The following is a 23,674-nucleotide window of genomic DNA, read 5'->3' as shown; positions in this document are numbered from 1 at the left end:
ACAGGTGGAATCAGGCGTGGCTCCTGCTCCTGCTTGACTGGAATGAAAACCTGCACCCACACTAGTCCTTTGCAGATAACATTGGACATCCCTGACTTCTGGCACTGGCCTGAATTCCATTTCTTACACCAGCAGTCATCAATTCCAGCTGGAGGGCCAGACTCTAGCACAGATTGATGAGTTCCCTGCTCAAAGACACCTGTTTCAACACACCAGTTAATTACCCATTGCAGGTGTGTTAGAGCAGGGATTCTAGACTTCTAGGACTGGAATTGATGACCCCTGCCTTAATACCCAACTGTCTACCAAGATAGAAAGAGAGAGAGAAAATATCATTGTTCTTCCTCTTATTATTATTATTGTTGTTTGTCGTTCTTATTGTTGTTGTAGTTTGTTGTTGTTGTTGTTGTTCTTCTTCTTATTATTAATATTTGTTGTTGTTCTTATTATTATCATCACTATTAATAATATTCTTATGGTTATTATTATTATTATTATTATTATTATTATTATTATTATTGTTGTTGTTATTGTAGTTATTATTATTAATAATTTTATAGCTATTCTATAGTGGGAGGAGAGTCTTCTTCTTTTCTTTTTTTAAAAAAAATCTGTATTGCGTAAGAAAACCAAACCCGTCCCAGCTCTAATCACATATCATTGTATTCCTGACGCCTTCGCATGCGAGTCACGTTTTCCGATTTGCTGTAAGAGCAGGCAGAATAATCTACACACATTTACTACAACTTTTTAACCTGGGAAAGAATACTGCTGACTTTATGTTCAGTGCTTACTGATGTATCGAAACAAGTGATTCGGCAGACACTTGCGTACCGCGATATTGAAATCGCTGATTTCCGGGTAGGAAGGACTAAGATATGATCAAGCTGGAAACATGAGCGTGGAATTATACGAGTTAAAACTACCCATCAACAATAACGACGAAGTCGAAAGAATGACTGAGGTGAGTTAAAAGGTTTCTGTTGCCAGTCGTGTGGTTTTCATTAAGCTGTGAAGACAAAACTTTATCCTGAGATTTGGAGACTCAAGTGTGCGGGTCATATGAGACATGGGCTTGAAGTCGTAACGGCTGAAACTATGAACTGTGATGGGATATTAATGTAAGAGTGAACATTTCTGACAGGAACATTATTTGTGAAATACTAAAGAAACAGAGCAGATACAGTGTTTGTGTTTGTGTGTGTGTGTGTGTTTTGGGCAAGTGCTGTGCAGCCTGGAGGTGAACTTCAATGGAGTTTTTTCGGCTTCTCAAGTTTGAAGTTTTCTTTGTTTCTTTCGAAGCACAATAAGCATTTCTAAAATGTATCAAAAGCCGAGTGTGTTTCTTCTCCACATATTCACACAGTTATTATTTAACGTGTTATTATTTCACAAGTTGACCTGTTGTAAGCTATAATGGCGCACAGGTGACACTGACTCCGCCCCTACTGTTTACAGAAATGTAAAACGTGTACTGTAAAGGTGTACCTGTCTGCCATGTTAAACTACACTTTAATCAGAAAATCTAAGACAATGCTTTCATCTTTGCTTTTTGTTGAAATAATTACAGCCATACCCAGGAAATGGGAGCTGCTCAAACCACAACATACCAAATGCCACTGAAGAGAGCCAGCTACTGTCAGATATACAGGTGGGTCTGTACATCTCTCCATGTGTCAGATAGTACGGGGGAAAAATCACTGTCTCAGTTTTTGGTATATCTAAAAAGTGTCTAAGATGACATCTAAGAACTTACTGCAAAATGAATGTGAGAAAAAAAAATTGTTTGGGGAAACTGCAAACATATTTAAATAGGCATGTTAAGAGCCTTCAGCAGTGAATGTAGCTTGTACAATGTAGAAATACATATAGGGCACTTACAAATATACAGCTGTTGACTGTATCACATCTGTTCTTATGCACAATTTAGGAGAAGAATGAGCCTTTATTTGTCACATATACATTACAGGACAGTGACCCCCCCCCCATATCAGAGTTGTGTTAGGAAGCTGGGGTCAGAGTACAGGGTCAGCCATGATAAAAGCGAGGTTTAAGGGCCTTGCTCAAGGGCTCAGCAGTGGCAGCTTGGCGGTATTGGGGCTCGAACCCCCGACTTTCTGATCAGTAACCCAGAGCCTTAACTGTTGAGCCACCAGTATTAACTTGTCTCTGCCCTGTGGTAACCACCACATGACCACTGCTGATCATATACATTATATGGCCAAAAATATGTGGACACCTGACCATCACACCCATATGTGCTTGTTGAACATACCATTCCAAAACTACCCTCCTCTACCCCCCATCCCCTTGCAGCTATAACAGTCTCCTATACTCTGGGAGGTTTTCTATTGGATTTTGGAATGTGGCTGAGGGGATTTGTGCCCATTCAACCACAAGGCCATTGGTGAAGTCGAGCACTGATATTGAGCAAGGAGCGCAATCCACAACACTCGAGATCTTTCACACCAACATGGAGAACATGTTTGGACCCATTAGTTCCAGTGAAGGGAAATTTTTAATGCTACAACAAAGAAAGACATGTTGAGTAGGACTGAGGTTAAAGATCCAAACTCTCTTGTACCAGTCTCACAGAGATAGGTTGATGCAAATGGGAGAGTTTTTTTCGGTGCCATGTCACTTAATTCTTGGTATTCATTGTGCACGGATATCCAAAAATCCGCCAGTGGCTTCTTTGTGAACCTCTGTGTACAATTGTTTAAAATAAAAGTTTTCCTGTGACCCCCTCTTCTACCGACCTCCGGGTTAAGAACCGCTGTTCTAGACAATTGTGTGTTTTGAACTTTGGGCAACAGTTTGGGGAAGGTCCACCTATGGGTGTGATGGTTGTGTCCATATACTTTTGGCCATATAATGTATAGTTTGGGTGGTGGTGGTAGTGTTGGTATGTATGTGTGTGTGTGTGTGTGTGTGTGTTAAATGCTGGGTTGATAAACATTGTGCATAGGAACATGCAAGCTACAGTCACTAATACATACCTACAAAATGACCTTTATAGTATGTTTACCTAATAAAATTACTAATGAGTGTCGCTACATCACAGTCACCACAGTATATTATTACAATCCCACTTCTCTCACATAATCCTGTGCACAAATCACAGCATACCTGCATCATGGTACATATGAATGTTCACGTCATAAAATATTTTGCTATTCCATTCATAGCCTGTGGTGTTTTCTCATGGCTACACCTAATTCTCACTAGAAGCAAAGCAGGTTCAACTGCTTTCATCTGGAGTCTTTTGTACTGTAGGTGAAAACAGAAATCTGATCCTGTTTGGCACAAAACAACGTTGCATGCCATCATGGCATCCATCCATTTATACTAATAGATATTTTCTCAGTTTTACATCAGTCAAATATTTTTCACATAATTACAACATATTTTCCATGGATTGGCATTCAGCTTGTAATTAGATTAATCAAACTGTATTGGTGTAATGCCGTGTTATGCATGTTTGTTTGCATACTCAGGTTCTTGAGAGCAATGGAGCACACCACATTGTGGAAAATATCCCAAAAGTCCTGTCGGGGCAAAGTTCTAATACGGTATAGAAAAGTATTTGCAATTGCATTTTTTCCCCTCACAGTTCTTTGTGTACTTGTTTACGACCAAGGAATTTAGGACACATAAGCTAGTATATATTTCAGTTCTGTTCCAGCTTAATACACACTGGAACCTGGGTAATTATTGGCTGTAGAGCATTGATTACTTGGTTCAGGTATTTTGGGAGCTGAAGTATTTATTTAAAAAAAAAACAAAAAAACAAAAAAAAACCCTCCCATGGAACTACTAGGTGAATCCTGATCTGTAATGTCCTAATGCATTAGAAGTGCTATAAGTGTGTTTAAGTGTATTTATATTTTAAAATAAAATGCTAAGATAGTGTTATCCACATATATATCAGTGTTTTAATAAACAATGTTATTTTTTTTAATATGGGTACATGGAGGATCATTTACTCTGGGACATTATTTAGATGATTCATAGCCAAAGAATGCCTGTGGTTGCAGTAGACCTGGAGGAAAATTTCTTTTGATCTCCGAGATTAGTTATATGTTCATTCACTTGACCAGAGAGATTTATTTGTTTGATTTCTGTATTAATATAATCTATAAAATGACATAATTAAAATACTGGTGATTACAAGTATTATGTATTCTCCCATTTTATGACATATTTAGACATGTCTAAGAGAGTAATGGGTTTATATCCTTTCCTTTCATTTTATTTACAGCCTGGGACACTTAACAGATTGAAAACGGAGCTGAATGAATCGGTCTGTCGGAACCTTAAAGTGTGGATGCTCCTTCTTATCGGCTTCAGTTTAATCATTCTTGTCATCTTTCTCCCCATTTATTTCTGCGCAGGTACACTGCTACACAATGCATAGAGTTTCTATCAATAATTCTATTACAGTCAGTTAAATGCCTTGTTATGCATTATTAAAAAAAGATATACTTACTCTACAGAATAATAGAAATGCTCATTTGACCATTTCTAGCATTACCTATCATTACCTCCAGATAACTACTCAGTAAAAAAAAGCAGTACACACAGCCACTTCTAGTTTATTTTAATAGCAATAGACTTACAGTGCCCTCCCCTAATATTGGCACTAAGGGTGCCAATATTAGTGGAGAGCACTGTATAACTCATTATAACTTGTATATGAACAAAGAGCCACAGTATTGTATATTATGGCTGCCTATTTCAGGCAGAGGAAACTTTCCACTTTTAAGTTTATGTGGACATAATACTTATGTTCAGCTTATAGCTGATTAACAGTGGCTGTAGAATTAAACATGCTTGACAAGATCCAAACCAAAATGCATCATTATCTTCCATTACCTTCATAAATTTCAACAATTTAGCATTTATGACAGGGTTATGGAAACCACTACATAAAGAAACTCAAATGTTGTGTTATAAGAGTACAGAATTGAGACTGTATAGCAAAATGATTTCCTTTTTTTTGTTTGTTGAGGAAGGCAGAGTACATGTACTATATAAACCTCAGTTCATGCATCCACTTGTTATATGGTAATGAGTCTGTTCATTTCAGGCTGGTTAATTCTGCCTCTAGAGTTTATTCTAAGCATTTTTAACACAAGAGTTGGCCTGGTGACTCATTATTATTGATGGTACATCCATGTTTGTGGGTCTTCATTTGTCTAATTCATAGTATGGATAGCTCCTAGATCTTATTTGGTGTAAGCCGCCATACCGTACATGTGTGATGGCCGGGAAAACCCTTCACACGGTGAAATTCTGACTTGTACAGTCCACTCTGAATGTATTGGATTCTTTTGTTTTTGCTATACACCAAAGATATTTTGATTTGAGATTAAAAGATGAATACGAGACGATAGATCAGAATTTCAGCTTTCATTTCCTGATATTTAAATCTAGATGTGTTAAACAACTTCGAGCATAGCACCTTTGGTGGCAGACCACTCATTTTTTAGGTGAGCAAATGCATTTAAACTGAGAAAAAGTATTTAAATTTTGGTTCCAGAACTTTTGTGGCTCATCTCTGTATTTCTTTGCAAATTCCAATCTGTCCTTCTGATTCTTACTGCTCATGAGTGGTTTGCATCTTGTTGTATAGCTTCTACATTTCTGCTCTTGAAGTCTGTGATAGCTTCACCCATACCCTGTGGAAGTTGTTGGTGATGTCACTGACTGTTGTTTTTGTGGTTTTCTTCACAGCTCTAACAATGTTTCTGTAATCAACTGATGTTGTTGTCCTTGGCTGTTCCGTGTCTGGTTGATAGTACACCATTGGTTTTCTTTCTTTCTCCACAATATTCCAATTTGTTGTATTGGTTATGCCCAATGCTTCTGTAATTGCTCTGATTGAATTTCTCTCTTTTCTTAGCTTCAAAATGGTTTGCTTTTCGCCCATAGTCAGCTCTCTGGTCTTCATGTTGGGTTATCCTTTTAACAGCAAATGCAGTCTTCACAGGTGAAACCTAGGGCTCAAGCCAAGTGTAGACATTCAGAGTTATTAATTATTTAAACAACCAATCTAACACGGCACTCCTGGGCAACAAGAAACATCTATCAATCACATGTTCCAGTATTTTTGATCATTTAAAAAATGGGTGAGTTCAAACAAAAGGTGCCACGTTCTTTGAAGTCCTTTAACATATCTCAGTGTGAATATCAGAAATGAAAGCTGAAATTCTCATCCATCATCTCATATTCATCTTTTGATGTCAAAGCCAAATGTCTTCAGTGTATAGCAAAAATAAAAAAGAATCTGCCTTTCTGTTCCAATACTTTCAGCGGGGATTGTATATACTAGGCAGGATTTCCTGAAATATGTTTCTATTCTGCTTTTGGCAACCACAAGTGAAGAAAGTCTGATTACACCCAAACGGTTACCCACCATTGGCTTCTTATGCGGCATGATCTTTGCCGGAAGACAGCCTAGGCAACCATAAAAATAATTAAAATAAAAGCATTTCAGGCTGTTTTGTGCAATATATTTATGGTGTCTTAAAATTGAGGTGACAAAATAATAGGTAGAAGAAAAAAAAGGTTTTCCTCTTCTTTGGCTATTTGCCAGAATTCAGCTACAGTGACATCCAGTGGGTTTGTTTGTACAGATTGGTGTAAATATAGTACATCATTAAATATTTTGTAAACACATACGGCTAAGCGCAGATGATTTTTGACCATATGTGCATCTTCATTTCACAGTTAATCAAGAGGACATGGATGACAAGTACAGTGTTACAGAATTTGTGGTGCCACGCTTCTTTAATGGAAATTTTACACTACTCAACAAGAATGTAACGCTAGATGAACAATCGCAGTCCAATCTTACACAAATGGTGAGTTAACTGTAATGTGCTGCCCAGCTTAGTATTCGCTTTGTCTTCCATTAAGTATTTCTGACCAGATTGTGTTGCATAATATCCTTTTGCTTTATTCACATCATATTTAACAAAACTGATTACTCTTCCCAGCAAGCCAGAGTGTTTTATTCAGCTGGATTTATTAAAAAGAATGTTTTTGAGAATTAGTATCAAAGCTGAGCTTGAAGAAATTTGGGGTATTTCCATTTCAGTTCAAGTCATTGCTCAAGCTGCTTATTCTTTTCCTTTTTTTTTCTGTTCTTCTGAAGCTGACTCACATCTACAGATCCTCATATGCCCTGGGCCGATACTTCTCCATAGCCAAAGTAAATGCACTGAGGTAAAAACTTGCACTTTTGTAACCTTTCATTTGACAGCCACATTGTTTTGTCTGGATTAAAATGGTAGGTCACTGGAGTAATTGGTGGGTTCAAATGCAACACTTCACAGCAAGGGTGTGGTTAAAGGAGCAATTATTGCTGCACTGGGTGCTGCACTGGCACTGCACTGTTAGAAGTGCCATCTTCCAACATAACAGTATCTTCAGTGTAATACACGAATGATATAAACCAACATAGAATGATGAAATTTCCCCAAAACGGCTTTTCCACAAGACAGCTCTCTCATCATTATAGAAATGATTAAAAAATATTTTGAATAACAGTCACAAAAGAAATATGGTGTATTTTTTCCTTTTTTCCTCAAGCAATTCAATAATCTGGCAACTATTGGAACACCATTCTTTGATGTCCTCTGTTTTAGAGTGCATAACTCAAAGTGTAGCAGCTAGAGGATGTTTACAAAAGCCTGTTTACATTTGAACATAGGAATTTCCAAATTCTTGACAAATTCTACAGAAGGATCTTTTCTACACTTTAGTACATATCTTAAATTGTTTTTGTGAAAATGCAGTATAAATGTTTGTCTCTTCACTCTGTTTCAGAAGCAGCAGTTCTAGTGTTGAGTATAAGTTGACATTCAAGATGCCGGAAGAACACAAACAGATAATACGATACACTCTGAGCAAAGAGATGGTGTATCATGTGCTTCTGCAACAGCTATATGACCAAGATGCTGGAGACTCACTTTACATTGAGCCGACTTCACTCACCATGGAAGGTAAGCATAGACGTAACCCTTATTACCAGCTGTGGATATGTCCCTACCACTTTGGATTTTCCCAGTTTTGTCTCCACCACTTTTTGAAAATGTAGTATGTTTTTATTATATTTTACATATTTAAAAAATATATATTTAACATAATACTGGACAGCAAAAACTGATAGAAGCATTTTCTAAAAATACCAGTGTATCCCTATTAACAGTGGAATGTGTCGAATAAAATATCTTCTCTGTGATAAAACTCACATATCATGTTATACTGTAGATATAAAAGTCTATACTCCCCTGATAAAATTGCAGATCTTTGTGATATAAAAAAATTATACACTTTTTATATCCCTTTTGTAAAAAGCTCTTAGTACAATACGATGTAGGTGATGTGGGTGTTTTAGAAAACTGCTGGTTAAAATCGAAGTGCTCTCATTTGCTTGGGATTCAGAGAAAAGGCTTTTGGTCACATCATGCCTAGTGTTTTATTTATTTATTTATTTATTTATTTATTTAGGCCCGTCGTTCAGCAATTTTCAAAATAAAGTAACATCCATGACATGAATGATCTATAAAGTTTTCACAATTGAATTTAAGACCTCTTAAAGACTAAGGCTAGTGTCCACTCTAAATGCTCAGAGGATTAAGTCTGTATCAGGTCTGTCACAATTATTACATTATCACCTAGACAGATTTATTTGAACTGATCATGATTAATGAATACATTCCTCAAATTTCCACCAGTATATGTAGTCTCTCAAGTAGTATGTGTTTTTGTCAACAGTCCCTCTCAATGAGTTAAGTAATATAATAATAATAATAATAATAATAATAATAATAATAATAAAGCTGCACCATAAATATTTTAATCATTAATCTCAGTCTTCATTATCCTCAAGCTTTGATATGTGAACTATTTGTAACAAGGTTTTGCAACATAACACAATATTATTTAGTGGAGTTGTAGCTTGGCTTTAATAAATTAGTACAGAATAGGAAAATATTCATTGATGTAGTACATTGTTTATTATTTACTAGACACACACGTACACACCACCAGACATATTACCTTGCATTACACTGATTGAAATTTTTTTAGTGTGAAAACATTATTAGACCTGTGCTTCATGTTTTATACCTAGGGTAGAACATACAGTGCCCTCTACTTTACCAAGGGTGCCATTATTAGTGGAGGGCACTGTAATTGCACTGTACACCCAATATAGTGTACTACATGCAGTGCATGCCATTTCATATTCAGCAACAGAAAATAACAGAGCTGAATATTGTTTTTAAAAGAAAGGCCAGTACTGCTCTACATGTTTTATACAACATTCGGACTGAACTTACAATCAACATTAAAACGGATTAAAATCAACACGCCAAGATATGCTTCCACATTTCTGTCCCATTACGTTTTCACGTTACATTAGCAATTGACCAGTCAATGTTTATGACTTCACATGTATATGTTTTTGCTCAGTGGTCTACTGTAATGAAGAAAAACACACCAAGTTACAGCCTTATTGCCTTTATATAGTTATACATTTCAGCAGTTGTTGATGGTACTTTACCCTTTTAACAGATTTTACATCATTTTAATGTAACTGGGAAAAAAATAGTTTAGAAGATGAGTTGTTTCCAGAGAAAAGTCTAATGCACACAAATTTTATTTACTGTCTATGTCTGTGTGCATTACTACACTTACAGTGCTTGTAAGATTTTAGTTTAAAGTGCATTGAAAAGGCAATTAGATTTAACAAAGTTGTTTGGAATTTATTTGGTAAAACTTTGGGTGTTTGACCAATTTTTTTTCTTTCTCTTTAAAGTTGGGAGTTAAATGAGCTGCGTTACAGCCACAGTCATGATGTGCAAATTTGTACATACTCCTGTATATGATGACTACATGACACCCTCTGGTATGGTCATGAAATTCTGCATACTGGATCCACTGTTTTAAGATATTTTATTACATTATTGGTTCTCATTAACACTTCATTGTTAATGATAACATTTTCCTCAAACAGGTTCAGGGATTCAAAGAAGTGTTTTTTGTCAGGTTTTTAAATAGGAAGCCTATAGCAAGTTTATGTTTAACGTTTTGTCATTTTCCTGCTCCTGGTCCTAACACACTTCGCTGCACTTTTGATATGGTCAGGAGCTCTTATCAGACATGTATTGTGTTTATCTATTGGGTGTGGTGCTCTGCATCTGAAGTCAAGTAATGTTTCCATCTGGTTCTATTCCATGAGAATGTTTTGACGAGTCTCGAGTTTTATCTCCAGTAAGAAAATATCGCTTTAATATATTATGGTGGTATCTTTTTGAATACTAAATATGAATTCACTTTATATATTTTTATGTATATAATTTAGTTTTCATATCTGTATTTTTTTTTTTTTTTTACCAAGTGTTTGTAAGAGTCACAAGGTGGTGCTGTTGCTTCAAACGATATCATGTCAGTTTCAAACGATATCATGTCAAATAGCAAAAACGTTTGCTATTTCCCGTTGTCCCTGTGGATGCTTTAATTATTTATTATATATCGTAATAATTTGGTTAATGTGTTTGGACTTTTTTTTTTTGGTAATTCATGATCTTGTTTTTCTTTTGCAATATTGTGAGCAAATGCCAATTAATCAGTTTTGGATGAATTTTGTATCTTTGAAAAAATAAACAGAAGTAAATATTTTAAGAGCATATAGCTTATGAAATTTTTATTCCCCCCAAGAGCAGTTAATAGCTTCTGTTAATGCAAGTGAGCTGTGAAAGTAGCAGCAGATGCAACATAGGTTGACAAAATGTATCAGTGCATTTTCCTCCCCACAAAATGATACTGCTCTCACTGCAGAGATCATTTTCATTGGAAATCCTGGGATCTGGTACATAAAATTAAGCGAGAATTCTAAATGAGCAATTTCTTTTGAATTGCCAATTAAAATCCCATAATGCAATGTCTCTCATACACTGTGAACAAAATCAGACTTAGTGTTTGTGCGGTTTTCTTTGTAGTATTCATTGTCCAGAGATATATTGTTTTCATCAGTATCATTTTTATGTTTTATTGTGATGAGATAAGTTCTGGTGTTTGTAGAGCGAGAGTCAGAAGTCATTTGTCAGTTTGTCAGTAAATTGTCATCCTGTGAACAATAAAGCAGAAAGGCAACTCACATTGGCTACAGTCAGTCAGCCGAAGCATGTTGGTGTCTGAAGTTTGCTTAGTCTTTACCCTGGAGCTATAAATAGTGTAGTACTGTAATAGTAGTAATGTTAGTCTTTTTTTGCCAATAGCTCTTACACAAGCATCAAGCTCACCGTGTCGAAAGTTGTAATATATTACTATAGTATTATAAGTGAGCCTATTAGAAGCGATTGAGGCAGTAATTCCAATTTTACACTTAGAGATCATTTCCATTAGGTATAAATGGTAGTACTTAGCAAAGTCAGCCTGTTGATATAAGTGTGATATGATTCAGGCATGCAGGTTAAAAGCTTTTTTATTAGCAGTTATGATATTTATAGCTTTAGTGCAGCTCTAAAGAAGCAGACCTCTGATGCCAAACATGTTCTGGCAAGCTGATTACATTTGGGAGAAGGGGAACACTATACGGTTAATTTGTGGCTGATCTGCTGAATCTTCATGGCCCTGGTGCAGCGCTTCCTAACCATGCTCCTAGAAACTCCCAGCACTGAATATTTGAGTGTTTTCTCTGTCTATGCTAGTAAAGTGTTTCATCATGCACAAGGCAGAGTAAATCTAGTTTCTAATAAAGCTCTTAACAAGATCACCACTGAACTCAAGCTGTTACTTTTATCAGACAGCAGTGACTGCAGTTGGAGCATGTGAGCATGGATATTAGATGTATTTCCAATATTTGTTTATTATATTTTGAGTATAATTTATTATTTTTTATATTTGGCATAATTTTTTTATTGGCTGTCCTTTTTTCACTGGTATTTAAACTCGCTCTCTCGCCCTCGCTCTCACACACACACACAGCATACTGGTTAAAAATCCCTGTAGATTTTGTAATACATGAGCAAAACTCATGATGGCATACTTAACTTAGCCTAATTTTTTAAAATCTGTTTATCATGTTATGTTGAAAACAACATAAATGTTTTAATAGTATGTAACACACGCTGTGTCAACATGACCGAATCCTTCTGAGAAAGCCGGTTCAGAGTCTGGGTCAGAGTCAGTCATTAATCAACCCCTCTGTTAGTAAACATTAATCCCTCACCAGTGACTCGCATTGTAAGGGCCAGAGTTTCCACTGTGAGAGCTGATGGATACACAACTGCGTGTAGTCTCTATTCTTATACATCAAGACCCAGTCAAATCTAGAGGCCCTGCTTTACTATTTCTTCTTCTGAACTGGTTGGACTAAAAGAAATTAGAAAATACTGGGCATCTTTATGGTTCACTTGCAATTTCAAAATAAACATCATTTTATTATATTAAATTGTGTGGAAATACACTCATAGGCTGCGTTAATAAGAACACCTGTACCCCTTCTCATTCAAGCAATTAACTGGACAGTAGGAAGATAGGAAAAATGTTGTCACCTTTTTCTAATATTCAAGTGTTCAAGTTTACGGGAACATTATAGCCATTATAGCCTCTGATTTCTGTTTCTGGCCTGATGTGGGCTTCCACTGTTGTATCCCATATGATTCAAGGTATGCCGTGTTGTGCATTCTGAGATGCTTTTCTACTCACTAGAGTTGTAAAGAGTGGTTATTTGAGTTACCATAGCCCTCCTATCAGCTCAAACCAGTGTGGCCTTTCTCCTCTGATCTCTCTTGTCAACAAGTCATTTCCACCTACAGAACTGCTGCTCACTGGATTATTGTTTTTTGTATTTTTTTTTGTATTATTCTGCATAAACTCCAGAGACTGCTGAGTGAGAACATCCCTGCGAAACATCCGCAGTTTCTGAGTCACTGAGATCAGAGTTTTCCCTCATTCTGATGTTTAATGTGAACATCAACTGACGCTGTAACTACATGACTCGATGTATTTGGCTGCCAACATATGACTGATTTAGATAATTGCACAAATGAACAGGAATACAGGTGTTCCTTTCAAAGTGACTGGTGAGTGTATATACAGTGCCCTCCACTAATATTGGCACCCTTGGTAAATATGAGTAAAGAAGTCTGTGAAAAATTGTTTACTCTTTTGATCTTTTGTTAAAAAACACAACACAGGTTTATCAAAATATTTTTGATATATATAATAATAATAAAAAAATAATTACATATTAGAGATGCAGAGTTGGTGAACTCTGTAATCTCTGCACTACTAAAATTTTACACCGGACGCTGCAGCAGTGAAGCGGGAGTTTCTGCGTCGAGTCTAAATTTTTTGTGCCGAGCTGAATTAAAGCCCCAGTACACCGTTGAAAGATTTAAATGAAGACGAGTTGACAAAAAAGTATATATATCGCACAGAAAGATATATTTGTAGAGCGGTATATTTCATATGCTGTTAATGTTAATATATAAAAAACGTTTATATTATATATTACCAGTTTGTTGTTCAATGATGAAGTAAAAATGCTTTTGTTTGTGGTGAGTGAATGTGAGACAAACAGGAGGTTTATTAGAATTCAATCAATTATTTCTGTTACTATGAATTAATAACATTCAGTAAGTTAAGAAATCTTACTTTAATCTTCAGAATTTAGTTTCTGTGTTAATGTTAATTTCAGTAATGTGTTTTCTGTTTATGAGAACAGTTACTGTGAAACAACTTGTTGAAATGGAGAGAATAAAGTTTTTATTTTGGGCATTTAATTTATTCAAGTGTTTAATTCATTTACATGTGTCTTGTTTTGACTGTTAATTAGACATTTTCAGTCATGTCCATTTCATCTTTGTCAGATTCGTGGTGGACCTGGAGCTAGCTGGAGTACACATATCCTGCACTCTTTCTGAATTAGTATTTGTGTGTTATAGCAGGAAATGTAAATTTTAGGGGTACTCCAGGAGACCGGTTGGAAACCAATGATATATAGGCTCATTTCCTCCCACCTCCCCAAAAACATGCTGGTACACTGATCGGCTACAATAAAGCGTGTGCGTGCATGCGTACGTATCGTGATAGATTGGTGTCCTATCCAGGGTGTATTCCGGCCTCACACCTGGTGTTCCTGGGTTAGCCACCACAACATTGACCATTAAAGTGGTTGCTGGATTAATGGATTTATTTTACCACCTTACAAATTATACAATACAATACAAACTGTAGTAAAACTGTAGTAACTCTTTGTTAGACACACATTATTGCCCTCTATTTAATATTTCCCCAAACCACAACTATCATACAGGGAAATCTTTTTTCTGACTACAAATGCAATTGGCAGGACTATGTGAAAGCTCATTGGATGATTTCTGATCTTTTAGTGGAAACAGAGAGGTTCATTTCATTGAATGCCTTAATCCAGCTTGGGTAGTGAATTTATTATAGTGCTGCATTATTTGAAGAGCTGACTTATGTAAGAATTCCATGTTTTTTTGTTCGTAGAAGAGTTCAACAGTTATCTTGTTAAGGAGTTATCTCTCCTTTAAGTTGCCAAAAGGCTTAAGGGCTTTAAATAATACTTGCTCAGGTCTGGCATTTACCAAGTTCAGCCAAGAATCACCAGCATCTCCATCAACACTGACTTCTAGACTATTTGCTTCTGGACCACATACAGCGTTCTTATCCACACCAAATTAAAATAATTTCCCTTCTGGAGTTATGGGTGCTCATGGATCCAACTTGGATGAAATCTTGGCTGAAGACATGCACTACTGGTACAATAAATTCATGAGGGAGTCTCCGTCTGGGCTCATCACCCTGTTTGAGCTAAAGAACATGCTAGAGATGCAGGGAATGACTGAGGAGGCCAGCAGCTATGTTGACCAGGTCTTCTATACTTTTGACATGGATGAGGTAAGATATTCCAAACTGCATCCAACCAAAATGAACGGTGGAGAATTATAATAAATTACTTCTCTTGTAACTGTGAATCTATACATCATCAGTACTTCATATCCGACATGCAAAGAACTGTACTGTGATGCATTTGTGACATTTGCCTTCTTCTTCATATTCAATAATGTTTTTCATAAATTGAAAAAAAGGGGGGGAAACATAATCATGGGTAGCAGGATACGATCACTAAAGTAAATGCCATGTACAATGCGGTCACCTATAAGTATTCAGATGTTTATTTAGCAAAGCATCGTAAAATTAAATTTAACATTTAACAACCTATTCAACCTTGCTGTTGCTAAACAGCCAGCAATTGGTGCTTTACATGTCTATCTTAATGTTAATCCAGACTATTAAAAGCATTGTTACTGCAAATGCTTGTATTTGATGGTGACCATCACAAAACAATGGCAGTGACATTTCCTTATTTGATGATATCCAGCACACTAACTGCACACCAAGCATTAGTTAAAGACATTTTTACATTTTTCTTCACAGATTTCTCCCCACTTATAAGCTTAAACATCTCTTTTCTTTTTAGGATGGGTATATTGATTTTGTAGAATATATAGCAGCTGTAAGCTTGCTACTGAAAGGAGAGATCAACCAGAAACTGAAGTGGTACTTCAAACTTTTTGATAAAGACGGAAATGGAAAAATTGACAAAGACGAGATGGAGACCATATTCAAGGTAGTCAGACTTTATATGCTTAAAATCGCCGTATAAACTCTTCTGGGATTGAAAAATGAAATTTTTTGTTGTAGGAAGAATTGAAATGCAAATAGACTTCTGTAACAGAGATTAACCATGGAGAGGGTTGAAAAGTCTGATCCTCTGTCCCAAGTGCTCTTAATCTAACCACAAAACTTAATCCTTACCTAGATTAAGTGGCACTGTGCTCACTTCATCTCTGTAGTGTAATTTTCAGCTATTCTTCTACATAGTGGCCTCTAACCTTTCTTTAATCATTCTTTTCATCTAACGTTTCTTTTTTTCTTGATTAATAGGTTATTCTACCCTCTTAGAAAAAAAAAAGATTAATCAAGGGTTCTCTGGATAGTTAAGGGTTTTGCTTAATAAAAGGGCTTTCCTGTAGGGAAACACTGAATGTAACATTCCTCCAATGGGACAACTTAAAGAACCCTTAAGATCTCTAGATTGTATTACAGCATGAAGTTTAAAACTTTGCATGCCCAACTGTTTGTGTATTTTTTTTAGATTCATAGATTGTTCAGGTTCAGGGTGACTATGTACTTGTACTCCATGGCCTTTGTTAAACATTGATCAAATTAGAAGATGAGAACAAAGGAAAGGAGTTAAATATGGTGAGGATGGGAAGAGATGGGTAGCATTGTGAAATTTAAGAGCCAAAATTGACTTATCATTTTTACACAGGCTATTCAGGATATCACCCGGATCTACGATGACCCTCCATTGGATATTGTGACACTCATTTATGAAAGGATTGATGTTAATAATGAAGGTATGATTGGATCAAAATGTTATATTCCATAAGAGACTTAAAAATTCCTCAGACACTGTTACCAAAGCAGACATTTTGTTTTGAAAGTCCACTAGTAATCCAGATTATGCCTTACACTAGTTCAGTGTTAATACACCTGAGTCAACTAATTACCAATACCAAAGACCATTATAGGCTGACTTTAGTATGCTAGAAATGGAAAAACACAAATATCACATGGCACTACAGGACTTAACTCTAACAACTCTGTTAGATACTGAAGGATACTTTGAAAAATTTTAAAGCTAGTGTATGATGCTGTTTGTTTTTAGGTGAGCTGACTTTAGAAGAGTTCATCACTGGTGCTAAGGAACAACCTGACATCATGGAGATGCTCACTAAGATGATGGACCTGACTCATGTGTTGGAGATCATAGTCAATGGACAGAGAAAGTTGGTTAAAGCCAGTGTGTGCAGTGCCAAGTCATAGGCACAAGCCTTATTCCCGTCACAATGCACAACCTTAAAAAAAATCTATTTGTTACAAATGAATGATTGCAGGTGATAAGGGGAGTGAAATGTGGTTTCTGTGATGCTTATGCTTGTCTGTGTGTTCTGAAAAACAGCTCTTCAGTTCAGATCAGTTCACCAAGTGAACTGATGGAGAGGCATTAGACAGGGACAGACGGTGATTATCTGGATGCCACTGAAGGCTAGGATTTCTCATCAGGGAAGGTGTTGTTGATAACCTGCTATAATTATACAGAATGATTTCATGTAGATTTTATGTGAGGAAGCTGTGTAACATTGTGTTACATAAACTTCACACTAGACCTGATAAAGGATCACAGAGTAAGCAATCATCCATCCAATTTCCTCTGATTATTAGTTTTGATATAGATGGAGATGATGTCTGGAAGATATTGCTTAGTCTGTGAGCTTTGATTTTTTTTGTATCATAGGCTATTACATGTAACAAATAGTATCTTTCAATCATTTAGCTTACACTAACCCAGATTAGGCCTTTAGAAAGTTCAAAGCAATACAGGAAGTGGGAGTCTGGGATTTGTATTAAAGTCTACTGTGTTTACGCTTTACTCATATGCACTTCGTGAAAAAAATAAGACAGAAGGGGGCATAGGCACTCACAAAAAAAGTTCTCTGGTAGGAAACCACTCTGCTGTAGGGTTTTACATAGAATCTTTAAGGCACAGGCCAAAAAACCCACAAGGGTATTAACATTTCACTTATTTACTGACATAAGCTGTGTTTCTGTTTGTACCTGAAAATCAAATTGTTTTCAAGGAGAAACAGATAAGGGTCTACAACTAATTAACTACTAAATTGGAACAGTCCAACTGAATGGTATTGAAACCAGCACAAATATTTAGCATTATTATTTTAACATTGGGACATCCAAACAGCTTTACCGTGCTAAGCTGGTTAAAATTTAGCTGCAGCATTCTTCCTCAGTATTTTTTTTTCTTGTTACCATAGAATAGACTTGATCACAACATCTGTGTGTACTATGTGAATATGTGCTTGACTGTTTACTTTATGTGTGCTTGTCATGTTTTGAATAACTTTGCGATGAAGCTAAATGAAGAATTTTTATTTCTATTTTTGAATGCTATATAATGTCCCTAATTGTTGCCTTAATTAAATCTGAATTTGCAAAACCCACTTTTATTTTATTAACCGGCTTTTGCCTTCTTCATTTAATCACAAAGCCTACTTAAACATCCTACTTATTTACGTATGCAAATCACTACATATAGTATGTACTTTTATAATTATAAAAGTATGCGTATTATAATCTGTTCTAGAAAAAAAAAAATCAGTCAATACTAATACTTTCTGTGTGTCTAAAAGCATCATGAGGAAATATTTTGCTGAAGTGGATTAAAATTGGAATCAGCAGGCTGTGACAACATACCATAATAATCTCTCTTATAGAAGAAGAATTAAGATGTCCGACCCATGCAGAAACAGTTTTATAACTATAAAATTAGAATCTCATGTAACCTGTCTCTTATCAATCACGCTAAATCTAAAATAGACACTCTATAAGCTAATCACTTGAACATTCTATGGAAAGAGAACCAGTTTGTGTTTGCCCAGTATGTGTAGTCACTGAGGTCACTGAAACAGAATTGCCACACATTTGGCATTAACTAACCATGTGTCTTTAGCTGATATTTCACGTGGGTGCCACTTTGGATGCTGGCAATTCTGTAATCAAACATTAATATGTCAGAAGACCAAAAAAGTCAATATTTTTATTAGGACATGCCATATTAGTAATGCCAGCAATGATTGCATGACAGAGTGAAATCTACCAGTCTAGAGTCTAGCCAGTATTGAGCTGCAAAGTGCTGCCAAATCTAATCCTCACATATTCTATCATTAAAAACTCACATGAAGTAAAATGATAAATCTCAAATCATAGCATTGTGCATGACTATATCCAGTTATTGTTTACATTTAAAGTGTATCTATACAATATGTGGTCTTTATAAAGGGGCCAATAAGTGTTTAGTATACTACAGTGGTGCTTGAAAATTTGTTCAAATTTTCTATATTTCTACATAAATATTACCTTAAAAAGTCCAAAAAGGCGACAAGAACCCAATTTAACAAATGGGACACAAATATTATACTTGGTCATATATTTATTTTTGGAAAATAATCCAATATTACATTACTGTGATTGGCAAAAGTAAGTGCACCTCTAGGATTAGCAGTTAATTCGAAGGTAAAATTAGAGTCAGGTCTTTTCAATCATTAATATGCCAATCAGGTGTGAGTGAGTGCCCTGTTTTATTTAAAGAACAGGGATCTATCTATCTATCTATCTATCTATCTTCACAACACATGTTTGTGGAATTGTATCATAGCACGAACAAAGGAGATTTCTGAGGACTTCAGAAAAAGAGTTGTTGATGCTCATCAGGCTGTAAAAGTTTACAAATCCATATCTAAAGAGTTTGGACTCCACCAATCCACAGTCAGACAGATTGTGTACAAATTGAGGAAATTCAAGACCATTGCTACCCTCCCCAGGTATGGTCAACCAACTAAGATCAGTCCAAGAGCAAGATCTGTAATAGTCCATGAGATCACAAAGGAGACAGGGTTACTTCTAAGCAATTAAAGGCCTCTCTCACATTGGTTAATGTTAATGTTCATGAGTCCACCATCAGGAGAACACTGAACAACAATGGTGTGCATGGCAGGGTTGCAAGGAGAAAGCCACTGCTCTCCAAAAAGAACATTGCTGCCTTTCTGCATTTCCTAAAGATCACGTGAACAAGCCAGAAGGCTATTGGGAAAATGTTTTGTGGATTCATGAGACCAAAATAGAATTTTTTGGTTTAAATGAGAAGTGCTATATTTGGAGAACGGAAAACACTGCATTCCAGGATATCCCATCTGTGAAACATGGTGGTGGTAGTGTCATGGTTTGGGCCTGTTTTGCTGAATCTGGGCCAGGATGGCTTGCCATCATTGATGGAACAATGAATTCTGAATTATACCAGCGAATTCTAAAGGATAATATCAGGATATTTTTTCATGAATCTGAACTGAATCTCAAGAGAAAGTGGGTCATGCAGCAAGACAACGATCCTAAGCACACAAGTTGTTCTACCAAAGAATGGTTAAAGAAGAATAAAGGTAATGTTTTGGAATTTCCAAGTCAAAGTCCCGACCTAAATCCAATAGAAATGTTGTGGAAGGACCTGAAGCAAGCAGTTCATGTGAGGAAACCCACCAACATCTCAGAGTTGGAATCAGAGAGGAATGGCCTAAAATTCCTCCAAGCTGACGTGCAGGACTGATCAACAGTTACTGGAAATGTTTAACTGCAGTTATTGCTGCACAAGGGAGTCACACCAGATACTGAAAGCAAAGGTTCACATACTTTTGCCCCTCACAGATATGTAATTTTGGATAATGTTCCTCAGTAAATAAATGACCAAGTATAATATTTTTGTCTCATTTGTTTAAATGTGTTTTCTTCATCTACTTTTAGGGCTTTTATGAAAATCTGATGTGTCTTTTAGCTCATATATATGCAAAATATAGAAAATTCAAAAGGGTTCACAAACATTCAAGCACCATGGCCTTTCTCTGTTAAACACACTCTATAATTAATCTTAACTTCATAAGACAGAGTTGTTTAAAAGTAAGGGACTAACACCACTGTAAAGGGGAAGGCCAGATCAATGAGCCTAGATGGTGCTAGGCCACACAAGGTAATTATATAGTATTTGCTTTGCATTAATTCTTCTAAGGGCCTTTATAACCTAAATTGTGCCTCTTCACAGAACCTTTATAAAAGTTTAGTGATTGCTTTAAAATAGATTACTAAAATTTGGGAAAATATAGCATTCATTTGTTTATTTATTTATTTATTTTTATTAAATTATTTATTTAATTACTTATCTCAGTGACCACATTTTTTCTGGTCAGCGTCACAATCCTGGGCACGGCATTTTTGAGATGTGGGAGAACTTGGAAGAAACCCATACAGACACAGGGAGAACAGCACAACTCCACATAGACAGTAATCTAAGGTCAAGATAAAGCCTAGGACCCTGGACCTGTGCGGCAGCAACATTATCTACTGTGCCACCCAAATACTGTTCAAACATTTTCAAAGCATTTTCCTGAATGCTTTTTAAGACTTTTCCAATGTTCTTGCTAAATTTAAGTCATTAATTGCATCATAAAAAGGAAAACTATGAAATGTGTTTTAGTGCAGACAATAAGGGGATGTCTACAGATTTATAACCTTAGTGTCCTCACATACTTTGACAACAGAACATTGATATTCCTAGTACTTTTGATACCCAAGTATATTTTAGTGCATTTTCTTTAGTATCATGGTTGTCTGTTCTGTTAAATGTCACTGGCATACTCTTGACTTATTCTGTATCAGTCTTAACACCATCCAGTGCTTTTTTGTGCTATTTCTTTTTAAAGTCCACAGGCACATTGGCTAGCAGGTTTATTATTATTATTATTATTATTATTATTATTATTATTATTAGTAAATATAAAGCATCCCTTCCTAGGCTGTAAAGGTGTAAATGTGTTATCTAATATGAATTACTTTAGCTAATGTTGTAAAATGCCTGATTCTGTATGTACAGCAAGAAACCTTTTGGTGTTGAACTTAAACGTATCATTCACCACTAGAAAACTTCTGTACAAACTCAGTTTGTATAGAATGCAAACTTAGTCTAGCAGAATTCTGTGTTATAGTATAACAAGGTAAACATTTCAGCTGAGGCTGAATTCTGTGCATGATTTGCTGATGAACATGGTCTGATGTTGTGCATTACATTAGGGTCAATGGCCTCCAAAAAGGCCTTCATGGCCTTGATGGCAGTAACCAGCCTAATGTCCTTGAAATCAAAAAGTAAACCTGGAAAGAAAAATCAAATAATGAAAGCTTGTTGCTACATCCTAGGACAACAAGAAATGTTCCAGTCTAATCAGATTTACACAACATTGCTATGTACCTGCCCCTCCCTCACCCTAACACACACTATTTAAGAACACTAAGTCCTGAATCTCATTGCACTCAAGCACCTTCTGCCATAACACCGCCTCAGCTGCCGGAATTTTCTAGATCAACCATGCAGTGTGAAGAGACCAGGCTGAACAGAAAATCCTTGCTGCTTGCGCTGAAGCGCTACAGCACTGCAGTCATTGACATGGAACAGACTATCCTGCTGCCCAGCCTGCTGAGAGATGTCCCATCTGAAGACGATGTGGACTGCGAGGCTGCAGAGAACAGCAAGGACATGTACGAGTACTATCACATGCTGAAGGTGATCAGGAACACAGTGGAGAGTGGACTGGTCCCCTACGATGATGGTAACACGAAGACACACACAGCTCTGTATAAAAGCCTGGAGCCTCTACCGGAGACCGACCCAGAGGCATTCTTCTACTTCCATCTGAGAGGCCTGTTCTCAGTCATGGGTACCCTCACAAAGAAATCACAGGACCTTACAGATAAATACCTGGACATTGTGGGCATTGGAAATTAGATCATTGAACTGCAACAGCCATTTTTCAGCAAGATTATCAAAGGTGTACCTTATGACACAATTTGTAATACCAAAATGAAAATTTCACTACATCTTTACTTGAACATCTGTTTAGAGAGTAGTGTTGAGTGCATTTGAATAAAATTTTTGTTGTCATCACAATCATTCAGTCACTTCTTCATTCTGTCCATAGCACAGAGGAAGAATGTTGCCATGACAAGTGTTTAAAACTACACTGAGCCTACAATAAAATGTTTAAGGCACTCAGATTCAGCCATTGTAAAACATCTTATTGAAATTTGTGGTCTGGGTTGATGTGGACGAAAAACCACAGTGCAAAGTAATAATGAGCATTCACAACAGCATTTTCTGTTTATCATTAGCTTTCTTTTTAATCCAACTGAAGCCTATCATTAACTGTGCTGATAAAATTAATGAGCAGAGATCTACTGGAAAGTCAAGGAATAACAATCAGATTTGGCTTTTAGCTTTCCAGCAACATTCAACGTGATATTACATCATAGAGTGTAGAAGTAGTGGAGACAGAAAAGCCTGGACTCAGTGTTTGAGAACGCAGTGGAGCTATATGACCGAGTTATAGACTTACGGCTAAATCACCGCTGCACTGCCCTCTTTAGGTAGAGATGAAGCGAGAGCTAAATCTCTCTAGCACAAATAACAGCCAAAAGTGAAAATATACCACAATGTCAATGAAAGAAGTCTAAACTACAAATGTTAACTCAGATTTCATTAAAATAAATCTTTTGCAAACCTGATGATCATATTTATTATAAAAATTAATATGCATCCAGAATAGCATACAGTCAGGTCCATAAGTATTTGGCCAGCGACACAATTTTCGTCATTTTGCCTCTGTACACCACCACAATGACCTTGATATGAAGCACTTAAGATGTGAATGAAGTGATTGTTTTGAATAGTCCATTTTGCAAGCTTAAAAGTAACTGGACAAAGTAACAATCATAAGGATTATTTTTTAACATTTGGATGCAAATCCATTGTAATCAATGACGGCCTAAAATCTGGAACCCATGGACATCACCAAATGCTGCGTTTACTCCCTTGAGATGCTTTGCCGGGCCTTTACTGCAGCTGCTTTCAGTAGCTGCTTGTTTGTGTGTCTTTCTGTCTTCAGCAAGTGGA

The 23,674-nt window shown here is 36.3% G+C and overlaps 3 protein-coding genes across 4 annotated transcripts; all 3 read left to right on the top strand.

Annotated features, from left to right (window-relative positions):
- The first annotated feature begins 629 nt into the window (after positions 1-629).
- On the top strand, positions 630-10,700 carry LOC108278243 (uncharacterized). 2 transcript variants are annotated; one of them, XM_017491460.3, is made up of 8 exons: positions 632-964; positions 1,571-1,651; positions 3,498-3,572; positions 4,262-4,394; positions 6,733-6,866; positions 7,160-7,230; positions 7,834-8,009; positions 9,830-10,700. In XM_017491460.3, the coding sequence occupies exons 1-8, from the start codon at positions 896-898 to the stop codon at positions 9,838-9,840; spliced, it is 750 nt and encodes a 249-aa protein (XP_017346949.1). In that variant the 5' UTR covers positions 632-895; the 3' UTR covers positions 9,841-10,700. The 2 variants fall into 2 exon arrangements, with proteins under 2 accessions (XP_017346950.1, XP_017346949.1); XM_017491461.3 differs by lacking the exon at positions 3,498-3,572 and having other exon boundaries at positions 630-964.
- A 146-nt stretch (positions 10,701-10,846) lies between these two features.
- On the top strand, positions 10,847-18,173 carry guca1c (guanylate cyclase activator 1C). The gene is made up of 4 exons (XM_017490233.3): positions 10,847-14,943; positions 15,527-15,676; positions 16,382-16,469; positions 16,781-18,173. Exons 1-4 carry the CDS (start codon positions 14,749-14,751, stop codon positions 16,936-16,938), a joined length of 591 nt encoding a protein of 196 aa, XP_017345722.1. The 5' UTR covers positions 10,847-14,748; the 3' UTR covers positions 16,939-18,173.
- Positions 18,174-22,022: 3,849 nt separating this feature from the next.
- thrsp (thyroid hormone responsive) lies at positions 22,023-22,779 on the top strand. Its single transcript, XM_017491519.3, has one exon. The coding sequence runs from the start codon at positions 22,094-22,096 to the stop codon at positions 22,508-22,510; it is 417 nt and encodes a 138-aa protein (XP_017347008.1). The 5' UTR covers positions 22,023-22,093; the 3' UTR covers positions 22,511-22,779.
- Positions 22,780-23,674: the final 895 nt, after the last annotated feature.

Source organism: Ictalurus punctatus, chromosome 17 (genome assembly GCF_001660625.3).
Source record: "Ictalurus punctatus breed USDA103 chromosome 17, Coco_2.0, whole genome shotgun sequence".
Classification (NCBI taxonomy): Eukaryota; Metazoa; Chordata; class Actinopteri; order Siluriformes; family Ictaluridae; genus Ictalurus; species Ictalurus punctatus.
The sequence above is the reverse complement of the archived record's forward strand: the minus strand, read 5'-3'. Positions and strand labels throughout refer to the sequence as shown.

What these genes read in the sequence shown, in the direction of transcription:
- thrsp (XM_017491519.3), top strand. Translation starts at nt 22,094, where the DNA reads ATGCAGTGTGAAGAGACCAGGCTGAACAGAAAATCCTTGCTGCTTGCG.
- LOC108278243 (XM_017491460.3), top strand. Translation starts at nt 896, where the DNA reads ATGAGCGTGGAATTATACGAGTTAAAACTACCCATCAACAATAACGAC. An exon ending in AGCTACTGTCAGATATACAG is followed by an intron (nt 1,652 to 3,497) that starts GTGGGTCTGTAC and finishes TTGCATACTCAG; the next exon opens with GTTCTTGAGAGCAATGGAGC. An exon ending in AGTCCAATCTTACACAAATG is followed by an intron (nt 6,867 to 7,159) that starts GTGAGTTAACTG and finishes GTTCTTCTGAAG; the next exon opens with CTGACTCACATCTACAGATC.
- guca1c (XM_017490233.3), top strand. Translation starts at nt 14,749, where the DNA reads ATGGGTGCTCATGGATCCAACTTGGATGAAATCTTGGCTGAAGACATG. An exon ending in ATACTTTTGACATGGATGAG is followed by an intron (nt 14,944 to 15,526) that starts GTAAGATATTCC and finishes TTTTCTTTTTAG; the next exon opens with GATGGGTATATTGATTTTGT. An exon ending in AGATGGAGACCATATTCAAG is followed by an intron (nt 15,677 to 16,381) that starts GTAGTCAGACTT and finishes ATTTTTACACAG; the next exon opens with GCTATTCAGGATATCACCCG.